At 39.7% G+C, this 19,076-nt stretch overlaps 1 protein-coding gene across 9 annotated transcripts in view; it reads left to right on the top strand.

Annotated features, from left to right (window-relative positions):
• Positions 1-19,076, top strand: part of LPGAT1 (lysophosphatidylglycerol acyltransferase 1) — a 133,979-nt gene that overhangs the window by 64,969 nt on the left and 49,934 nt on the right. For 8 of the 9 annotated variants that reach the window (XR_012158243.1, XR_012158244.1, XR_012158242.1 and 5 more), the window contains 2 exons: positions 5,161-5,205; positions 7,174-7,447. Coding sequence is in view for 5 of the 9 variants with exons in the window: in XM_073338978.1 (XP_073195079.1) it covers positions 5,161-5,205; positions 7,174-7,447 (319 nt within the window). In the remaining 4 variants the exon portion in view is untranslated. The remainder of the gene's footprint in view (positions 1-5,160; positions 5,206-7,173; positions 7,448-19,076) is intronic. The other variant, XM_073338976.1, reaches the window with a different exon arrangement.

A 19,076-nucleotide genomic window follows, 5' to 3' on the forward strand; every position in this document is an offset into this window, starting at 1 on the left:
ATATAAAATAAATTAAAATATTTTAATTCGTTTTTAGTAATTGTATTACTTAACATTTATATGATGATAGAGGCCTCAACCAGGAGGAGTCCCATTGTGCTAGGCCACGGTACAATTAGACAGTCAATTACAGTCTTTGCTTCAGAGTTTACAATCTAACAGAGGTACATTGCCATAAATGTAGAATAATATAGTGCTGAATCAGGCCTGGAATACTGATAATGTGTAAACATCAGTGACTCTTGTTTGTTGGCTATATTATCCTAAAAGCTGACAGATAAATGCTTACTGAGATTTTCTGTATTACTTTTTTGTTTGTTACATGCAGAGCAAACCATCCTCCAAGAATAAGAAAATGTAAAAAAGGTTTGGTAGCTAACATTGATCTGATTCCAGTTATGCAAAGTATGACATTCAATATACACACTTCTTCCCCTCCACCCGCCTTATTTATTTGTCTGGGTTAGGAAGGGGGCAGGCAGGTGTAGGGTAACTGGGATATTGTAACTTTGAGGAAAGAGGCTAATCTGTATTTAAAATGGAGTGACTGAGGATCTGTTTGAAAAAATATAAATTTCAGATCAGATTTTCAGTTAGGAGATTACAGGGGTGCCTATCAAATTACAGGCACGATTACATAATAAAATAACCTCCAGTGGTGGGCCTACAGTGCTTTGTGGATGACCTTTGGTTACATGATAGTACTCTTTGTGCATCTGAGAGAAGAACTGAACCTGACACGTTTTAAAATATCGATCTTTCTATCGTATTTACTTACATTTAGCACACATACAAGACAAATACTGAGTTATGTATGCTAGAGGGCAGAGGCAGATTTGCTAATAGGTTATACATTTTAGGATATTTTTGGATGTTTTTGTTGCTCTTCCATCTACCTAATGTAACCAATGTATATCTGAAAGTAAATTGAAAAATTATTAAGCTGCAAAAACAATGTTTACCCTTGTAAAAGGGTATGGTACTGCAGACCTCAAATTTTCATTAATCAGAGAAGTATGCTATCTGGAATCTGAGTACAAACAGTGAAAGAGAAATGTATCTTTTTCTTCTGTAATTGTTTTTCTGATGGGCATATACATCACTGGCATACAATATTTTTCATTGCAAAAGTAGCTTCAAAAACCCCCTATAATCTTCTTTGAGCATTGATCATGGTATCATAATAAAAATGAACTCCCCTCCCTCCCTCTCATGAACAGGTTTACTTGCAGTAACTAGAGTATTTGTTTTTTTCAAAGGGGGTGACTAGTGCTCTTTTTTCACCTAATAACTGGCCTGCTATTAGTGTAAATTTCATTTTCTAACTTGTCTGCTCCTGGGATAGGAAGATGCATGGTGCCCTCAAGGAACTGTGACCCAATGGGTTTCTGTTACTCCCATGCTCTCCCTCCACAAAAGATCAAGACTATTGCTTGTGCTACAGAACTACTAGTCACCAGCTAGAAGAATGCAGATTCTAAAGCAACTGTCTAATCTTCGGTTTCAGAGTGGTAGCTGTGTTAGAATGAGGAATACTTGTGGCACCTTAGAGACTAACAAATTTATTTGAGCATAAGCTTTCGTGGGCTAAAACCCACTTTATGGGATGCATGCAGTGGAAAATACAGTAGGAAGATATATATACACACACACAGAGAACATGAAAAAATGACTGTTGCCATACACTAATGAGAGTGATCAATTAAGGTGAGCTATTATCAGCAGGAGAAAAAAACCTTTTGTAGTGATGATCAGGATGGCCAATTTCCAACAGTAGACAAGAAGGTGAGAGTTACGGGGCGGGAGGGAGAAATAAGCAAGGGGAAATAGTTTTACTTTGTGTAATGAGACATCCACTCCTAGTCTTTATTGAAGCCTAATTTAATGGTGTCCAGTTTGCAAATTAATTCCAATTCAGCAGTCTCTCGTTGGAGTCTGTTTTTTGACTTTTTTGTTGTAGTATTGTGACTTTTAGGTCTGTAATTGAGCAACCAGGGAGATTGAAGTGTTCTCAGACTGGTTTTTGAATGTTCTAATTCTTGACATCTGATTTGTGTCCATTTATTCTTTTACGTAGAGACTGTCCGGTTTGGCCAGTGTACATGGCAGAGGGGCATTGCTGGCACATGATGGCATATATCACATTGGTAGATGTGCAGGTGAACGAGCCTCTGATAGTGTGGGTGATGTTATTAGGCCCTGTGATGTTGTCCCCTGAATAGATATGTGGACAGAGTTGGCAATGGGCTTTGTTGCACGGATAGTTTCCTGGGTTAGTGTTTTTGTTGTGTATTGTGTGGTTGCTGGAGAGTATTTGCTTCAGGTTGGGGGCTGTCTGTAAGCAAGGAGTGGCCTGTCTCCCAAGGTCTGTGAGAGTGAGGGATCGTCCTTCAGAATAAGTTGTAGATCCTTGATGATGCGCTGGAGAGGTTTTAGTTGGGGGCTGAAGGTGACGGCTAGTAGCGTTCTGTTATTTTCTTTGTTGGGCCTGTCCTGTAGTAGGTGACTTCTGGGTACTCCTCTGCTCTGTCAATCTGTTTCTTCGCTTCAGCAGGTGGGTATTGTAGTTGTAAGAATGCTTGATAGAGATTTTATAGGTGTTTGTCTGAGGGGTTGGAGCAAATGCGGTTGTGTCATAGAACTTGGCTGTAGACAATGGATCGTGTGGTGTGGTCTGGATGAAAGCTGGAGGCATGTAGGTAAGCATAGTGGTCAGTAGGTTTCCGGTATAGGGTGGTGTATATGTGACCATCGCTTATTAGTACTGTAGTGTCCAGGAAGTGGATCTCTTGTGTGGACTGCTCCAGGCTGAGGTTGATGGTGGGATGGAAATTGTTGAAATCATGGTGGAATTCCTCCAGGGCTTCTTTTCCATGGGTCCAGATGATGAAGATGTCATCAATATAGAGCAAGTAGAGTAGGGCGTTAAGGGACGAGAGCTAAGGAAGCGTTGTTCTAAGTCAGCCATAAAAATGTTGGCATACCGTGGGGCCATGCAGGTACCCATAGCAATGCTGCTGACTTGAAGGTATACATTGTCCCCAAATGTGAAATACATGTGGGTGAGGACAAAGTCACAAAGTTCAGCCACCAGGTTTGCCGTGACATTATTGGGGATACTGTTCCTGATGGCTTGTAGTCCATCTTTGTGTGGAATGTTGGTATAGAGGGCTTCTACATCCATTGTGGCCAGGATGGTGTTTTCTGGGAGATCACCAATGGATTGTAGTAACTGTAATCAAGCATCAAGAATTATAACATTCAAAAACCGTTCGGAGAACACTTCAGTCTTCCTGGTCACTGAATTACAGACCTAAAAGTCGCAATATTACAACAAAAAAAGTCAAACAGACTCCAACGAGAGACTGCTGAATTGGAATTAATTTGCAAACTGGACACCTTTAAATTAGGCTTCAGTAAAGAGTGGAAGTGGATGGGTCATTACACAAAGTAAAACTATTTCCTCATGCTTATTCCCTCCCTTACTGTTACTTTCACCTTCTTGTCAACTGTTGGAAATGGGCCATCTTGATTATCACTACAAAAAGTTTTTTTTCTCCTGCTGATAATAGCTCACCTTAAAGGATCACTCTCTTTATAGTGTGTATGGCAACACCCATTTTTTTCATGGGGTGTGTGTGTGTGTGTATGTGTATCTTCCTACTGTATTTTCCACTGCATGCATCCCATGAAGTGGGTTTTAGCCCACAAAAGCTTATGCTCAAATAAATTTGTTAGTCTCTAAGGTGCCACAAGTACTCCTTTTCTTTTTGTCTAATCATGGTTCAGCTGTCATTTTAATGGCCTATCGGAAAAAGAAGGGTGTGTTTCAAGGTCTTTTGCTGCTTTGGTGGCCCTACCATCTGTTTACCTTCCTCTTCTTCTTATCCACTCCTTAACTCTTTCAAATGGTCCTCCCCAAATCACAACTTTTTCAGGCTGTCTAGTATGATGGTATCTGAGAGCATCCAGTGCTTGCTGGGTGTTGTTTCATCCATATCCTTGAGGGGTTGGAAAGATCTGACCTCTAAAATATGAAGTTCCTTGAATGCAATTCACTTTTGTTACCAGACTCATATGGGCCCATGTAAACTTTATGGAGTGTGTGTAGGGGCTTGGCAAATTAGGAGATAATCAACTGCTGCATACTTCCTGACCAATGCAGTATTTAAGAAGCAATCTGGTGAGTGTATCTTTAAAGTACAGACAAGTTTGGAAGCTTGTGATTTCAAAATCTGTGCAGAAATGTCTTTATAATAAGTCACCTTTCTCCATCCCGCCCCGTCACCATGCCTCAGTGGGTCACAGCTGAGGACATCAGATTCAAGACAAACTGCTGAGAAATAGGGCAGATTCACCCCAAAACTGGTGGTTATTCTATCATACGATGTACTAAGACAGTAACAAAAGTAAATTTCTGTCTTACCACACTGGTTAACAACAAGTTAAAAATGCTGTCGCCTAAGGCATTCCAGCCCTTATTTCATAGGTGCCGACTCCGTGGGTGCTCCGGGGCTGGAGCACCCCTGGGGAAAAATTAGCAGGTGCTCTGCACCCACCGGCAGCCAAGCTCCCCCCTCCTTTCCTCCCCCCCCCCCATAGCACCGAGTCCCCTCTCCTCCCCCTCCCTCCCAGCGCTTCCCGCCCCCCCCCCCCGCATGCCTAACAGCTGTTTGGCAGCACTTAGGACTTTCCCGGAGGGAAGGGGAGGAGTGGGGACGTGGCACGCTTAGGGGAAGAGGTGGGGCAGGGGTTGGGACTTGGAGGTAGATGGTGGAATAGGGGTGGGGACTTTTGGGGAACAAGTGGAATGGGGGTGGGGTGAGGGCGGTGTAGGGGCGGGAAGAGGCGTAGCTGGGGGGGGGGGGAGTTGAGCACCCACTGGGCAGAGGGGAAGTCTGCGCCTATGCCTTATTTCATCACCCAAACACTAGACTTTGTTATTGAAAACCAATGTTATCAAACAAAGGATTCTTCTGATCTCAAGAGGACAGTCACATAGCCAGGTCAATATATAACTCGGCTCTTACCCAATAAATACGCAGTTGCCAGTCCTTTAGTAACTAAAACATAAAGGTTTATTTATAAGGGAAAAGAGGAAGAGAATTAAAATGGTTAATAGATCATGAACATACAATCATTGCAAATTTCTTATCTTAGGTTTGTAGCAGTGATGGAACAAACTGCTGGCTTGTAAAGTCTCAGGTAACTTCCAAAAGATTGGAAGGTCCTCAGTCCATAGTCAATATGTTCCTTTCAGTTGTAAATCCACAGTCCAGAGAATCAAAGCAGGAAAGAGGCAGCATGGAGATGATTCAAGGTTTTTTTTTATACCCTCTGCCATTTGGATGGAATTTTACTGTCCCAAACAAAATACACAGCACAGGAAAAGTACAGGCAACAAGATGAAGTCCAGGGTCACATGAGCACATCACATGCCCTTCCATGGCTTGCTGACTCACAGGGACCAGCCATTGGCCACTTGGAGGCTAAGATGTCTGCAGGAAGAGCCGTCTGGATGGAATGAGTTTCTTTTATGGCCTCATTGTGAGAGTTAATTGCCTTTAATGGGCCACGAACACACAGCTGTCTGGCTTGAGTGTACCTGGTGGGTGTTACCCCAGGAACAAACATATTTGGGGGGTGTGTGTGTGTGTGTATAGTATTGAGACTGTATTAATATATCAAAAAGTAGTAGTAAAGGGAAGAAGCACAGTCATTTTTTATTTACCACTTAAGGTTTAATAACTACCAGAGTCCCCAGACTAGCTACCTTAGTGCCAACTTTTTACCCTTCTAATATCTTGTTGTCCTGAGTAATGCTTTGTGTTAATGGTGTAGTCTTTTTTTGGCACAAAAGGAATGACTCTTCTTAGATAGCTGCAAAGGTTAGCAAGGAATTTATTTAGAGCTGTTTACAAATCAGACTCTTGTCCTCTAAATAGAAGAGATAACAAAACATAATTTCAGAATCACACACCAAAAAATTAATCTGTGCCAGTAGCTGCCTACCTCTATAGAATGCCAGAATGTAGCCTGTGGTGCTTCTCTCTCATCTAACAGCAGTTTTGTTTAGAAACAATAATATGAATGTTTATGCTTGCTGGCCTGAATGTTTTTAGGGAATTCCTCCTAATTGAAATTTCTCATATAATCGCCATATTTTATATTATATAAATTAATTTCAGATTACTTATGATGATTCTTTTTAAGAAACGAACTCTCTTTTTCTTGGCAAACTTTTACTTTACTTAAGACAAAAACTAGATGTATTCATTTTATTTCTTCTTTCAGTTATCAAAAACCTACTTTATAAATGCTGAATGCTGGTACATATTGCAAACCTACTCTTTAAAACCATGACCAAGGGGGAAATGCCCTCATTTCTAACCCTATTTAAAAATAGTGTCGTCTTACAGAGAAGATCTTTCCCTGGTGTATTCATTGTCATAACTGCTAGCTTTGGCAAACAAATAAGTAATACATTCAGGTAGCCCCACTATGGGAGAATGGGAAGAGTTCTGTGTTTGGCTTGTATGCTATCAACAGAATTAAATTCTAGTCTCAGTTAAACCTTTGCAACCCCTACTGAAGGAAAGAGACCAGTACTGAAGAACTTGTCCCATTCCTTTGTATTGAAGATAATGGGATTGCACAAGGGTGAATGCAGTGAGAGCAGAGTTTTGTCTTGCAACCACTTTATTATGAGTGGTGTTGTGTAAACCATCTTGACTTTGGATTCTCGTTGGGTTTGCAGTTGCAATAAAAACTTTTTTTTTTAACATGTAAACTTGGGCAAATTTGATCAGAGGACCGTTAACAGATAGTGGTCTGGGGTTCCATATTTATTATGTCATACGGAATCCTTTTTAACGGTATAACTGCACTTTAAAGATTACACTTAAAAAAGAGAACTGGTCAGAATGGCAGTTTTACTCTCACTTTTGAAAACCTCTCTTCGTCCATTATGAGGGTGGCATTGAGTTGACCATCCGTGGTTGCTTTTGGGAAAATAGTATTTATGTTGGCATTGAAGGTTTATTATGTAGCATTCTGAGAAAAAACAGAGTTTAAACATTATTTTAATTGATCAGTTTTTAGGATTTTTAAAAACCTGCTTAGATTTTAAGACTACTTAAAATATTGCTAACCTTTCTCTCCTCCCCCTCCCAGGGAAAAGCTCACCGTGACCAGCAGCTTGTGCTCCTAAAGGAGCATCTAGACAAACATTACAGGAGCCGTGACCGGAAGTGGATTGTACTGTTTCCAGAGGGCGGCTTTCTTAGGAAAAGGAGGGAAACAAGCCAGGCATTTGCCAAGAAAAACAATTTGCCATTTCTTACACATGTCACCCTGCCGAGACTGGGAGCAACACAAGTTATTCTGAAATCACTCGTAGCTCAGCAAGAAAATGGAACCCCAGCAGGTGGAGATGCGATGGTAGCAGGTAGGAATTGTTGTTATGAAATTTCAAAATAGCTATTGTTCAACGTGAATACATAGTTACTAAATAAAACTTCATGATGCTTTGAGTTAGAGGTCTTTTTCCAGCCAGATCACTACCTGAATGTGTGAAATCTTGTTCAAAATATGCTGAAAATTCTAATTATAAGTATTGGTTGACTATAATATTTTTCAAAATTTCTTAGCATTTGCACTTTGGTTTCAGTCCTTTATTTTTGGAACTTGAAAGATATTTTTGGTTGTATTCTCTGACTTTCTGTTCTATTTAGATTTTTATACTCTGCACCCATCATAGTGGTATTGAATGACCAACCGGATGTATGGAGATTCACTCCACTAATTCCTTACTCAGAGATGAAACTATAGAGTCTGGTTTGGAATACGCAGACTAGTGGGTTCATGTGTGTCATAGATAATAGTACATAACATCTTTGGTATGTTGTATGCAAGTGGCTAATTTAAAATATTGTTAAGTAGGGAGTTTACAAGGGGCTTTAACAGATTGAAGAACCAAGATGCAGCAGCTCTGACACTCAGTATTCATGATAGAAGCCCGCTCAATATAGCGATCAGGAGGTGACTGGGAATCAGGACTTCTCTGTATAGTCATGGTTCTCTCTTCATATATAACTTTAAGTAGGATAATAGTAGCACTTCTGCAGCAAAATTGCTTCAAATCCTTCCATAGTGAATCATGCATGTTTAACTCTCATACCAAGTATCACACGATTCTAGAATCACCTAGCGGCTTTTAATTTTCATAGCGAACATCATGCATACCTAGAGGTGATTATAGAGGAAGCCTATACTCTGCAAACACTGAGATATAGGATCCATAAACATCACACTTTTACTGTTTACATTTATCAAAAACATGGCATCTTCCTTATCCCTAGAAAAAGAAAACTAGATAAGAGAGACAGGCCTGTAAATGGCTATGTTTTGAATAGCCATTAACAACCATCTTCTAATAAAAGAGACTTTCTAGGTTGAAATAATCTTTCTGCCTTAAGATTCCTCTTCTGATACCATCTGTCTATTTCCTCTCTGTGCTGTATTCAGAAACTTGAATGCAGAGCTTTTGTTCCAGAATACATGGATCTGACCCTTATAAATGAGACTGCTTCATTGGTTCCCTCCGTTAATAACTGATTTATTGGAGTAGTTTCCTTCCTTCGACTTTGTGTCGGGGAACTGAGTAATAGAAAAAATACTCTCTCTTCTCTCCACCCCTCTTATATAAAAGATCTCAAACACCTCTCCCCCAATCCCTTTCTCCTTCCCTCCACTGGCTGCCTTTTAAGAGTCTGGCTTTTTTTCCTCCTATTTCTGATAATACCACAGATGTCATACTTGCAATTTCCCCCATTCCGATAGGGAGATGCATTATGGGAATTTTATTGCAACATGCAATGTAGGCAGTCTATTTTTCCTTCGTCAGTGTGTGTTCATGAGTTAAGAATTTTCCTTTTCCCACTGAAACTGTGCTTTCTCCTCCTCCAAGTATTCCCAGGAAATTAATATTATTGTACTTTCCAATTTTCTCTCCTGGCTTTTATAACTTTTTATTGCAAAATTTATTATCTTATCATGTCATGTTTGTTTCATTTTGATCTTTGTCCAATGTTTTCTGCTTTAGCTCTACAGCTTTTACTGTATCCCGTACACTTTTGTGATTAAACTTTTCATTTTGAGTCTTGAGATGTGAAGGGTTGTTTCATATCTCTTTTATGATGGAGCAGTTCTAAGAAATCAATAATACTACTTTTTGTCCTGAAGTGTTTGCGTTGGAGAGGGAATAATGTGACCGTGTAACCCAGGGCCCTAGTGGTGGGGGTTGATAGTTGTGGCTTTAAATCTGTCTAGTCACTTAAGTTTTTTTTGCTTTTTGGCATTTTCAAACAGTCAGTGGGTTTAGATCTATCTTGACTATAATTATGGGATTTCCATCACTCATAGTAGAGGCAGTGGTCTTCTCCATATTGAAACTAGTGTTATGTGTAACTGTACCTAAAGAATTATACATCATAACTAAATTTGAGAGTAGGGATTCATCCTTTGCTTTATGAAAACCCGGCACATCAGTTATTGTTTTTTGTTCGTTTGTTTTTGTTTTGTTTTGTTTTCAAAACAGTGTGGGGATTGGTCTCCAAGTATATATGCAAAAGGATATATTGAAATAGATAGAGAAGACTGGGAGCAAACCCTATTGATGAAAGTAACCTTGCCTACCTAGGAAATGGGAAGAGATGGCCTACTGATAGGGGTTGATTTTTATTTTGGAGATAGTAGAAGTGTTCTGATTAAAATGAATTGCAAGTTGAGCTGTGTGAATTGCATCCCTTAATACTTGGCGTTCTTCTCTCCAACTACGTACAGAATGGAGACAGAATCAATTCTCTGAGATGATCTAAAGGAAAACCAATTTTTATTTAACAAACAATGTTATGGGGGGAAAGAGCATTCGCCTATGCTAAACTTTCCTAAAAGAAATTACAAACTCTCTTCTTTGGAAAGTGTAAAACTACAACTGACCAAATGCTAATAAATAAGCAACAGAGAATAATCCACCAGTGGCAGGAGCGTGGACTAAATGACCTGTTAGGTGCACTCTCTTTCTAGATTCTGTGAATAAAAGCTAGTAAGTGCTGCTTTATAACTTTGCTTACCAATGAGATATGCTTTTTTAGAACCGTGTTTTGTGGTATATGTAATTAGTATGATTTCCCCCTCCACCCCCCCCCCCCCCCCGGTGGTGGCTGATTTCACCCTCACTCCTTGGCCACAAACACAGTTATGAAAAGCAAAAATCCTTGTATTGGTACATTTCCCCACCTGCTGCTATGCATCAAAATAAACAAGAAGATAAGACACCTTCAAGGCTCCCTTGTGTGATGCTTAAAAATAATCATGAATGCAGAAAAACATTCTAATGTTGTCTTTAGAATGTAAGCTTTCTTTTAAGAAAAATGAGTTTATATCCATTTCCTTTGTTGAGAGCCATTTGAGAAGGACAATGTGCTGTTGTCCTTTCTACCCAGCTTTTTAGAAAAGACTTCATAGTTTTGCTTCTGCTGTTATACATTTGAACTCACTTGTCTCCCTAGAGACTTGGCAGATAATTCACTGCTCGTTCTGGCCTCTTATAAGTTGTGATACAAGGTTAAAGATCTTACTAGGATTTTTTAATACGTTCATGTTTCTTACAGCTTTACAATCACATACATTACAACTAAAATAATGTATAACAGTGGACCGGAAAATCACTTGTGCAGTAAGGGCAATACCACAAAAATGGATAAACTTTCAGTCACCATCTTACTAACATATAAGGGCTAAGATCCCTAAAATTGAGACTAAACAAAATAGTAGAGGAATTTATCAGAAGGCTGTTTCACTACATTGAAACAGTCTTTTCACTCATGCTCTTTAAATTAAAAGTTTTGACTTTTTAAGTAAACATATCTATTTTATTACAGCTAGCTAAACCAAAAAAGACCACACATAACTCATCATCCCATGGCTAAAAAACAGCTCAGTACTTGCTTTCTAAAATAACCATCCACATCACTTTTGATTGTTTCTACTGCTTCTTATGAAATCTTTCAGACAACTCTGAGCATAACAAAAATGATCAGCTGTTAATTTTGAATACGGTTATTAAAGGAAACAATTATATATCAGCAAATGTTTGCCTTAATTTAAGTTCATCACTTGCAATTTCTATGAAGTGCTTTTAATACACACTTCGATTTGCAGGCAAGTTACTCTTAACAGTAGAATCACATAACTGGAGCTTCAATGCTAATATCATGGGTCTCAGCTGAATTAAACATCAGCAAGGCATGCATCTAGCGTTTTGGGGGGTTTTTTGTTTTTTTTTTTAAGACATTTATAGATAAGTATTTATGTGTGTGTGTCAGGTGAAAGCCTATTTCTAGTCTGATTTTGCAGCTCTTTGTTACTAAATGGGATTCGTTGGGGATAGTGACAGGTACTCCAGCTGAACTGTGAGGGTCTTCTTCTACCTCTGTTCTTGGTGATGATGGTTAGTCTTCCTGTTCCATCAGGCATGATGTCTTTGCTTGCTTCCTTCTTGGATCTGGTCAGGGGTTTTGTCTCGGGAAGCTTCACTGTTGGGAATGTCTTTATTTTATGACCTTTCAGACTTGGAGATGGCTCGCTGATGCTGTAAATCTATTCATTAGCTTACTCCCTAAATAGTGAGTTCTTGGATTAAATTGCCAGTTGTTAGGGGAAGCTTTGCAGATTCTCACTTCATGAGTTACCTGGTACTCTTTCCTCTGTTACTATAAGGTGGGTGCACAACTGGTTGGAAAACTACTCAGAGAGTAGTTATTAATGGTTGAGTCCAGCTGGAAAGGCATATTGAATGGGGTCCCAGAGGAATCTGTACTGGGTCCTGTTCTATTTGATATCTTAATAAACGATTAAGAAAATGGCATAGAGTGTACAAGTATAAAGTTTGTGGATGTTATCAAGCTGGTGTGGGGTGGAGGGCAGGATTAGAATTAAAAGGGATCTTGATAAATTGGAGAAATGGTCTGAAATAACTAGCTGAAGTTCAATAAGGACAAATGTAAAATGCTGTATTTAGGAAGGGCAAATCCATTTCACAAATACAAAATTGGAAATTACTTTCTAGGAAGGAGTACTGCATAAAAAGGATCTGGGGATTATAGTGGATCACAAACTAAATTAGTCAACTATGTAATACTGTTTCAAAAAAAAAAAAAGGTGTGTGTGTGGGGGGGGGGGCGGAAACATCATTCTGGGATGTATTAGCAGGAGTGTTTTAAGCAAGATGTGAGAAGTAATTCTTCCGCTCTACTCCACAGTCATGAGGCATCAGCTAGAGTATTGTGTCCAGTTCTGGGCACAACAGTTTGGCAAAAATGTGGACAAATTGGGGAAAGTTCAGTGGAGAGCAGTAAAAATGATTAAAGGTCTAGAAATCATGACCTACAAGAAAAGACTGAAAAAATTCTGTTTGTTTAGTCTAGAGAAGACTGAGGCGGGGGTATAACTGTTGTCAAGTATATAAATGGTTGTAAAAAAAAGGAGGGTGATAAATTGTTCTCTTTATCCATTGAGGACAGGACAAGAAGTAATGGGCTTAAAGTGCAGCCAGGGAGATTTTAGGTCAGACCTTAGGGAAAACTTCCTAATTGTAAGGGTAGCTAAGCACTGGAACAAATTACGTAGGGAGGGTTTGACCATTGGAAGTTAAGAACAGGTTAGACAAACAACTGTCAGGGATGGTCTAGATTAGCGGTTCTCAAGCTGTGGGTTGGGACCCCAAAGTGGGTCACAACCCCGTTTTTGTGGGGTTGCCGGGGCTGGCCTAGACTTGCTGGGGCCCTGGGCCAAAGTCAGAACCCCACCACCCGGGACTGATGCCCAAGGACTTAAGCCCTGGGCGGCAGGGCTCAGGTTACAGGCCCTCTGCCTGGGGCTGAAGCCCTTGAGCTTTGGCTTTGCCTCCCCTCCGCCCAGGGTGGTGGGGCTTTGGCTTTGGCCCCGTCTCGCGGGGCTTGGGCAGGCTCAGGCTTCGGTCCCTGCTCCTGGGGTCATGTAGTAATTTTTGTTGTCAGAAAGGGGTTGTGGTGCAATGAAGTTTGAGAACCCCATGTCTAGATAATACTTAGTCCTGCCTCAGTGCGGAGGACTGGACAAAATGAGGTATTGCGTCCGGTCCAGTCCCACATTGCTATGATTCTGTAGATTACTTTATTGAATGTAACATTGCCAGCTAACTTATTTCAGTCTTTACTTTTCTGACTTTATATTTGAAGAGTGCTATTATCCATTGCTTACTCTGTTCTTAGGTTATTTTCGTAGACTGCTTAGTGCTAGTAGTTGTTAAGCAGATAAGTTATTAATAAGGAGGAGGAAGACTTTTGTTCTCAAACTTCTTTTCTAGTTCTGCAGCAGCGTACTTATGTTTGTATTATACTTTTAATTAACATAAAACAAAGAATATAGAAAACCCTGTAAACAGGAACACTGATTTACTTCTCACTCTGAAGTATGATTGCTAATATTTAGGTCTGTTATCTGTCTCAGAGAGGAGGTCTCTGAAAACGTTAAATGAACAGTTTTTTATTCGTAAATTTAACCCTTTCTGTTATTCCTACAAACATTCTTAATAGTTCAGCTAAACTGTACTTTACTTTTTATTTGGAACACTGTAGGATTTGATATAACTACTCAAACTGCTGATCTGTCAAGTAAACATCTTACCACTAGCCAGTACTAGATGTTTAGGGGAACATGGATTGAAATATAATGTATATAGGGTCTGACATTCAGTGTGGTTGAGCACCTGCAGCTCCCATTGACTAGTGGTTACTCCTCACACGTCTGAGAATAAGGCCACTTGCCAATTATGTAATGTTCTGTTTATAGAGTAGGATGGTTGGGGGCGGGGAGGGTGTTAATCAGCCATCCAGGTATTCCCAGATTCCCTTCTGCTGACCTGAGTTACTGGTGAAATGACATGTGCAGTGAATCACAGCCATAGTTTCCCACTGCTGGGGAACTGGGTGGAGGTTAGGATGTGAAGTGGAGATTAAGATTTTCCTTCATCCTTCCCACTTTGCATCCCCATCCAAGTGTGGTAGCCACAGTGTGCTATGTCTCTGTTATTCCTGCATGTGAACTGGAGAGATGTATGAGATGAAACTTGAACAAACGGGCTGGTCTGGTCCAGTGGCAACATACCTCAGTTCAGAACCAGACTTGTCGCTCATGCCTGCAGGGGCTTCTTGTATGACATAGTTAGTGTTCTCCCTTTTTCTGGGGGAAGATGTACATAGAGTAGCCAACTCAGGACACTCGAGGGCTTAAATTTTCTCCTCTTGATGTTAATAAAAGTTTTGCAATTAACTTAATTGGAAAACTAAATCTGTCCCTTTAAGAAAAAAGAAAAGGAGTACTAGTGGCACCCTTGAGACTAACCCATTTAATCTCACTGTATTTTCCACTGAATGCATCCGATGAAGTGAGCTGTAGCTTACAAAAGCTTATGCTCAAATAAATTGGTTAGTCTCTAAGGTGCCACAAGTCTTCCTGTTCTTTTTGCGAATACAGACTAACACGGCTGCTACTCTGAAACCTGTCCCTTTAAGAGCAGCATCAATAGAGCTCCAGAGAGATGAATGTCAGAGGAAGGGGTGTGTGTGTGTCCTTTTTGGGGAGAAGAGCAGAGTAATAGGGACAAACTAGTTGGAGGAATCCTTGAACAACATCCCTGTACCCCCCTCAACTGCCTCTGGAAACTTTTTAAGTGAAGGACAGTGGGAGGTGAAGAATATTTTTTACATTGATTTCCCTATTTGTTTCAGAGTGAAGGAGAATGAGTGGCAGAGGAAAAGGATATGTGGAGAGAGGAAAAGACAGAAATAAAGGAGGGGAGAACAGAAGCAATATCTGAATTTCATATTTTAGAAGATTATACATTAGGTATTTGTTTAAAAATTAAAAAAAAGAGAAAAGGGCTCATTTTATCTTTATGAAAGAAGTATGTGGGTTGGGGTGAAATTTCCCCTAAACTATATCCAGTATGAGAGGCTATTGTCTGGTTCACATTATTGTCGTCTAAATATCTGCCCATTTGAGTTATCCTATTAACTGGCAGGAGCCATCCTTCTGAAGAATGGAGAATATTTAGTTAAAAAGTGAACATTTAACATTACATTCTTAATGTGTTCTTGTAAATAAATATTACTCTTACAAGTAAACAAAAATCTTCTTTGCTTTCTTGCCTAGAGATCAATGGTCTTGTGTAATATTGAGGTTGCAGATCAAATCTAGAGGGAAAACTGACTTTCCAGTGACCCTAATGGAATTTCACCCATGTTAGGCTAGCTATTCATGCAGGGTCATCTGGTAATGTGACAACGTAATAATGGCATAACTCAAAATTAGATAAAATATAAATAATTTACAATCCAGTTGTTTAATAAGGAATTAGTCTAAACACTGTCTAGATTTTTTTTTGGTAGATTTTAGAGGAAATATAAAAAAATAGATATATTAAGTGGTGGTATAATCTGCTTGTGTGTACAGAGTAAATGTTCTCAGAAATTTTAATATGAGTGGAGCACCAAGGAAGCTATCCAGTCCTTAATGTATGTTGTACACAGCTTACAAGAAATTGATTAATTGTGGAGTTATTGAGCAGCTGCCCCTGTATGCCTGGCCAATAACTATCATGCAATTAGTCATGTGTTAGTGTACAGGAATATAGTGTAAACCTAATATATGTTAAATTATAAACAGTGCATGAGGTACGCAGTGAGCCTTACCAGTTGTCTGGTGATAAAACAAATAGGATTTTTGTGACACTTTGGGACAGGCAGACTGGCTACAGGAACACTAGGTTGAAAGAAAGATGGACAAACAGCACCAGCTGGTGCATTATAGGATGATTTTAGTTCAGGTACGGCCACAGGGTTGGGCAGTTGAACCTGGCCCTGGTCCATCGAAAAGGGGGGTTGTTTCCACTCAGAAAATGCAACCTCTCTCTCTTCTTTTTTTTTTTTTTAATGGTGCAAATTCAGATTGAAGACAATGGATCCTATGGGACAATCTAAACATGTTTCTAACATTAGAGAACCAGACCTGCCACAGGCATATGGTGGACCTTGTGTCAAATTCAGCACAGGCATATATTTGTAGGCGATAGTCCAGCATATCTTCAGGTATTGTGGACACCTATCATCTTTTGGAATTTGAGGGAGTGAATGTGGAAGCTACTAAGGGCTTGTCTACACTGGCAGCGCTTTACACCCTCCTGAGCGCAGCAAACTTTCAGCACTGTAAAGCGCCAGTGGTGCTGGGAGCTACGCCCCTCATGGAGGTGGGTTTTTTAGAGCGCTGGGAGAGCTCTCTCCCAGTGCTGCGCTGTGACCACACAAGTCACGTGGCACCACTTTAACATTGCCAGTGTAGACTAGCCCTAAAATATACACATTACTTACAATGAAAGTAGTTACTTCTTGCAGTGTTTTCTTCCTACTATATCTTTATTCCTTTCTTTCTATGAAGATTCTGGACTTTGTAGTCACATTAATATTATAGACACTTGTTAAGAAATATTATGCACTGTCTAATAAGTCTGTATGTTGAGTTCCTTTTTATACAGTTAATCAGGTAAGAAACCAAATACTTTTTAAGGAAGTCTTTTGTACTGGCATACTTATATTTAAAGAACACAGCTGTTCGTTCTTTCTGGAAATATTTCTTTGGGATGAAATGTGACCTGATAAGTTTTAGGTTCAAGATCAGAACACTCCTAAGCTTTCTCTAGTGAATGTATTTTTTTATAAACTAACAAGGATGGGGGAGACTAGTACACCCAAATATCTTAAAATGCTATTAAGAGATGAATTTTAAATGGGAACAAGCCAGAAACTTCAAAACTGCATCAGTATCCTGGTTTCTACTGGGACAACAAGTGTTCCCTGTGCCTCTCGCATTGTCTGATCATGTGCAGGCAACAAGTTGCTACTAACAGGCCACAGTTACCTAGTTTTTAAACTTTTTCCTTTGCAATTAAGATTTGGTAGCTCAGACAAGCTGGCCTTGGTTAACAAAGAAAATATGCACAACATTCAGTATAATACTTTAACAACCAACACTGAAGTAACACTTCGTTTTTAATTAAAATTAAAGCTTGACATGGCTTTGCCAAATCCAAAGGGCTGCCTTAGGGCAGCATACTTTCTCTGTTTTTAAGGAAGACATGCTTAATTACCTGGGCAGTAATCCAAGTGTCAGATTTGTTGTTTTAAACTGCATGTGACTTTTCAAATGTTGCTATGTCATCATGTACAGGTATCAGCCTAAAGTAAAGGGAAGTAGGTGTTCTTTCCATTGTTACAGTATGAAATGAAGTTAGAGAGGTTACTGATTTGGCAAAGATCGTGTAAAAGGAAGAGTCCAGGGAATTCTGTTCTAATTAGTATCTACATGCTGTCTCCTGAATTTGTCACAGCTTGTCATATTTTGTAATTAACAGTCTCTCTAATAGATGTGGCCTAGTAAATGTAGTCCAGATCTGGAATAAAGGCAGCTAGCTCTACCCAAGTTTTTGCAGTAAAATTTCACAGACTGCTAAGCCTGGACATTAATTGGATAAATGTACCTACCTACATCGAAGAAAACATTACCTACTGCTGCGTAGGCATTTGACAGTCACAGCTAGACTTGGAAGGACCCCATTAAGAGGAATAAAGGAATCTTACCCACCTGACAGTAATATTGCTCAGGTTTGTCTGACTCAAGATTCACTGAGGGTCTGATCGTAAACCCACTGAAGTCCATAGGAGCCATTACACTGATTGACTGCAATTAATTTTGGATGAGGCTCTAAGACAGAAGTGGCTTTGTTAACATAGGAGAGACTACCTCATTAACAAGTACAGTTTCCCTCTTTCTTGAATGTCTTCATTCCATTTCAGACTCAATATGGCTAAAACAGAGTTGATCTTTCCTCAGTCCCCTGCTCTGTCACTGTCTTTCCCATCATTCAAGGTCACAATTATAGTTTCATCTTGCACTTTAATGATGGGCACTGTAGAAATACTTAGATTACGTAAATAGACCTGACTCCTTTTTGCCCCCACCCCCTTTTTTATCCTTACACCCAAGCAGTTACCGAAGCCTTCACTGCTTTCTCTACAGCATCTCTAAAATCTGTCCCTTCCTTTCAATCCTTATTGCTCATACTCTAGTCCACACCTGATAATTTCCTGTCTTGCAACCTGCCCCTTTGTTGGCCTTCCCATGTTAAGGGATAAAGGTCACCTAAATTAAACAAAAGCTTACAGGAATTTTTAATGTAGTACGGCAGCCTTTTGAAAAGTGTTTTTTTTTTTTTATTCACATTGCTTTAATATAAAAGACTTGACCCTGTCAGTAAGAGGAAGCTCCCATATGCCTTCCCACCAGTATCTCTGGTAGAAAGCTTTCTGACCAGTCTTGGGCAGGCAAATCTCTGGACAGGCAAATGTCAGTGATACTAAAAGCCCTGTATTGGCTGAGACAGGTATGTTTGGCTTTTTTTTGACCATGAAATGATCATTCCAAACCAGGTACCGCTCTACATCTGGAATCCTTCCTGACTCCAGGGTGGGTAGAGATTGAGACATGGATTTCCACTCTTGAGAACATCATGGGAGCCCTAGCAGGATTTGTATCTTTGAGAAAAGAAAATATCTTGTGCATCTTACCAGAAAACAAACCAAGATTACCACTCACTCACTGACCTCTCAGATTTTGGGAGGATTTTTCTTGATTTTTATAGTTCAAGTGGTTGTCATTGGGAGTTTGCCTCCCATTTGAAAAATAACCCCTGTGGAGTCTGAGGACAGTATAGGTACTGGTATCTGGTGAGGTACACCCCAATTACTTGACATGCTCAAAAACCTTAGAGCTATTGAAGTCCCTGGCTAGTCTTGGTCTAGCAGCATGGATCCAAGAGTGTTAATCTGATGAAATATATATCAGGGAAAAAGAACTACAGGAAAGCAATTTTCATAATGGAAAAAACAGTGGCAAACACTGAGTATGTTCACATTCAGTAA

Source organism: Lepidochelys kempii, chromosome 3 (genome assembly GCF_965140265.1).
Source record: "Lepidochelys kempii isolate rLepKem1 chromosome 3, rLepKem1.hap2, whole genome shotgun sequence".
In the NCBI taxonomy this organism is placed as follows: Eukaryota; Metazoa; Chordata; order Testudines; family Cheloniidae; genus Lepidochelys; species Lepidochelys kempii.